Source organism: Protobothrops mucrosquamatus, unplaced genomic scaffold (assembly GCF_001527695.2).
Source record: "Protobothrops mucrosquamatus isolate PMUCROS unplaced genomic scaffold, P.Mucros_1.0 scaffold1714, whole genome shotgun sequence".
Classification (NCBI taxonomy): domain Eukaryota; kingdom Metazoa; phylum Chordata; class Lepidosauria; order Squamata; family Viperidae; genus Protobothrops; species Protobothrops mucrosquamatus.
The window spans coordinates 73,910-77,887 of record NW_015387862.1 but is presented as its reverse complement, the minus strand read 5'-3'; the positions used below and the strand labels follow the sequence as shown (position 1 = coordinate 77,887).

General features: G+C 47.7%; 1 protein-coding gene across 1 annotated transcript in view; it reads left to right on the top strand.

Annotated features, from left to right (window-relative positions):
• The window catches only part of USP32 (ubiquitin specific peptidase 32), a gene marked incomplete at its 5' end in the record, with an annotated part of 78,086 nt that overhangs the window by 63,152 nt on the left and 10,956 nt on the right, over positions 1-3,978 (top strand). The window contains 2 exons of the mRNA XM_015822878.1: positions 1,096-1,287; positions 3,014-3,311. Coding sequence (XP_015678364.1) covers positions 1,096-1,287; positions 3,014-3,311 — 490 coding nt within the window. The remainder of the gene's footprint in view (positions 1-1,095; positions 1,288-3,013; positions 3,312-3,978) is intronic.

Sequence of the window (3,978 nt, the reverse complement as noted above, 5' to 3'; positions counted from 1 at the left end):
GGGATGGAAAAATACTATAAACAAATATTTTAATTAACAGGAGTGATGTTTAGCAAGCATTAACTAATATTATAAACTGGCTGTGTGTGATGACCTGTGTGCAATTATATGAAGAAACCTTTACAAGAAATGTTAACTGAAGGTCTCAGATGGTGTAAGATATTACCCGTGTAGAGCAGTGTGGTTTTCTGTCAATTGTGTCAACTTCCTTTTTTCCTATGTGTGAGGTCTCAAGACATGAACTTCCCTCTTTTAGTGTGTTAAAGATAGATAAGAAGTCATCCATCGGGTTAGGCGTGGGTGGCAAGCTGTATAAGAACGACACGCTGGAAATAGCCCAGTGTTCAGAATCTGTCATGCTAATGCTCTGAACCATTGTGCACAAATAAACCTGTCTTCTTCAACCCTTTGTGGTCTTGTCTTCTGATGTAAGTATCGTGGTTTTTTCCACAACAGTTGAGGCCACCTGGAGGTTTGTCTGTGTCTTCAGGGTCACCTGAGTGGTGCAAATGGGTGTGCAGCCTTCTTGGAACCGCTGAAAGGACCGTGTTGTAGACTGGAGATAGACGATGTCGTGTCCCTCCCCCTCTGTTGAGAGCGGGCTGTTCAGTCTTGACCTAGATGGCCTCTTTGACCCTCTCTTTCAAACCTGTGGTCCTCTCTGTCCAAAGTCCACATTTTGGACTTTGCACTACTCAGGTGACCCTGAGGTCACAGATAAACCACCCGGTGGCCTCAACGACTTTCTAAAGGATGCAAATGACCGGCTGTCTGCAAGGAATGTAAAAACCCTCCCATTCCCCACCATGCAGTCAGAGCCGAAGAAGCTTCTTGGATGAGAAACGTCTTCAAAGAAGAACAAGGAAGTCCAGTGGCCTCATGCAAAAGCCTCCTTGGGACACGAATTCTCAAGTTGCCAAAGTTAGGGATCTCCGAAATAAGGTTTTCCTCACCGAGGGCCCCTGTGGAGTGGTGTATTAAGGCTGGAGAGTGTCTCCCTTGAAAGGGACTGAGGATCCTGCATGTGAAGCAGAAGAGAGGGGTTGGGGGTCTCCAGAAAGCTCTCTCACCCTTGGCTTTCCTTCCTGTCTTTAGATAGCAGAGGAGCACAGGAGCGTGGAGCAGAGCCAGCGGGCTCAGGCCGAGCCCATCAACCTGGACAGCTGCTTGCGGGCCTTCACCAGCGAGGAGGAGCTGGGCGAAGATGAAATGTACTATTGTTCCAAGTGCAGGACCCACTGCCTGGCCACCAAGAAGCTGGACCTGTGGAGGCTTCCCCCAATCCTGGTAGGCCGGCAGATTGTCTCTGGTCTGCCTTCAGCCAGGCCAAGCTGAGGAGGTTTCTGACCAGGACTGTCTTTCCTTTTCCTTTTCCTTTTCCCTTCCCTTCCTACATTTTCCTTCTCTTCCCTTCCTTTCCTACATTTCCCTTCCCTTCTCTTTGTTTCCTTTCCTTTCCTTTCCTTTCCTTTCCTTTACTTTACTTTACTTTACTTTACTTTCCCTTCCCTTCCTACATTTTCCTTTCCTTTTCCATTCCCTTCCTACATTTTCCTTTCCTTTTCCCTTCCATTCCTACATTTTCCTTCCCTTCCTTTCGTTTCCTTTCCTACATTTCCCTTTCCTTCCCTTCCCTTCCCTTCCTACATTTTCCTTCCCTTCCCTTCCTTTCCTTTCCTACATTTTCCTTTCCTTTCCTTTCCCTTCCTACATTTTCCTCTCCTCTCCTCTCCCCTCCTCTCCTCTCCTCTCCTCTCCTCTCTTCTCTTCTCTTCTCTTCTCTTCTCTTCTCCCCTCCCCTCCCCTCCCCTCCCCTTCCTTCCTCCCTCCCTCCCTCCCTCCCTCCCTTCCTTCCTTCCTTCCTTCCTTCCTTCCTTCCTGGGATGAAGGATCCACAGATTATATCATTTATGACTGTACTGAAGACTGCCCATTACAGTTGTAAAATAAGTCATTATGTGACCAACCCAATTTTGTGTTCCTTTTCGTGGCAGTCGCTAAATGAATCCGCCACCATTAAGCAAACCTCTCAGTCACTAAGCAAACCCACTGTTTGCTACGGGGTGTTTTTGCTGAAAAGCGGAGGTGCATGCCAGTTTGGGGCAAAAACATAAACTCCGATAAGGTGACAGCTGATTGCCGCAAAGAATGCAGCATTGCAGGCTGACTCTGCCCACTGCCAGCAGTTCGATCCTGACCAGCTCAAGGTTGACTCAGCCTTCCATCCTTCCATGGTCAGTAAAATGAGGATCCAGGTTGCTGGGGACCATATGCAAATAATGCTGACATTGTAAACCACCCCAAAAAAAATGCTGTAAACTCTGATTGCTATTGAAAAGACCTACAAATGTAGGCTGATTGCTGAGTGCATGAAATGCAGTCACAGGAACCAGGTTGTAACAACCTTTTGGGGGGAGGGGGTGTCTGTCATAACTTTGAACGGTCACTAAGCAGTCAATTGTAATTCAGGGACCAGCTGTCATGCCAAAAGGGCCTAGCAAACCTCTAAACCAGAGGTGTCCAACCTTGGCAACTCTACAACCTGTGGACTTCAACTCCCAGAATTCTGGGAAATGAAGTCCACAAGTCTTAAAGTTGCCAAGATGGACACCTCTGCCATAGATACTAGCCATACTCGCTGGCTGGGGAATTCTGGGAATTGAAGTCCACAAGGCTTAAAGTTGCCAAGATGGACACTTCTGCCAGACATGTTGGCTGGCTAGGGGATTATGGGAATTGAAGTCCACAAGGCTTATAAATGCCAAGGTTGGACACCTCTGCCATAGATGCTAGCCATGCTGGCTGGTTGGGGAATTCTGGGAATTGAAGTCCACAAGGCTTAAAGTTGCCAAGGTTGGACACCTCTGCCAGACATGTTGGCTGGCTAGGGGATTATGGGAATTGAAGTCCACAAGGCTTATAATTGCCACGGTTGGACTACCCCTGCCCTAAACGGAAGGCACTTGAGCAAGGAAGCCCTCAGCCGACTCCTCTCTTGCTTGTCTTGCTCCAGATCATTCACTTAAAGCGCTTCCAGTTTGTCAACGGCCGCTGGATAAAATCCCAAAAAATCGTCAAGTTTCCTCGGGAGAGCTTTGACCCAAGTGCCTTCCTCATGCCGCGAGATCCGAGCTGCTGGCCGCCAAAGCTGCTGACGCCGCAGGCTGACGATCCCACGGAGCCGCTGATTCTGCCGGAGGAGTCTCGGAGGGCGGAGCAGCGGGGCGGCACTGTGGCCGGGGAGGGTGACGTCCTGCTCACCCGGAGCCCGTCCTCCCTCAACGCTTCGGGCATCTTAAATAATGTCAGAGGTAGGAGACCGAGGTCTTGTCCCACAGGGCGCTGAATAAGAGTTGCTTGGACCCCGTGGGGAAGGGAATCTACAAGAAGTCCTCAACTTACGACCATTTCTATTGCTCAACAAGGCGGTCGTTAAACGAGTCACACCTAATTTTACAATCTTTTTTTGTTACGGTTGTTAAGTGAACCAGATGGTCATTAAGTGAATCCTGCTTCCCCATTGTCTTTGCTGGTCAGCAGCTGGCTGGGAAGGCCACATGACCCCCAGCAAGCTGCAACTGTCGTAAATACATGCTGGTTCCCCAGTGCCAGAATTTTGATCACCTGACTGGGGGGGAATGCTATGACAGACGTAAGTACGAGGACTTGTGTTAGAGCCATTGTAGCTTCAAACGGTTGCTAAATGAATTGTTGTAATGCAAGGACTACCTGTATCCCAACTCTTGAAGCCAACTTACAGCAGAACTGCAAAATAATAATAATAATAATAATAATAATAATAATAATAATAATAATAATAATAATAATAATAATAATAATAATAATAATAAGTAGTAGTAGTACTACTAGTAGTAGTCGTAGTAGTCGTAGTAGTCGTAGTAGTAGTAGTAGTTGGAAGGAATCTTGGAGGTCTTCTAGTACAACCCCCCGCTCAGGCAGGAAAACCCATACCATTTC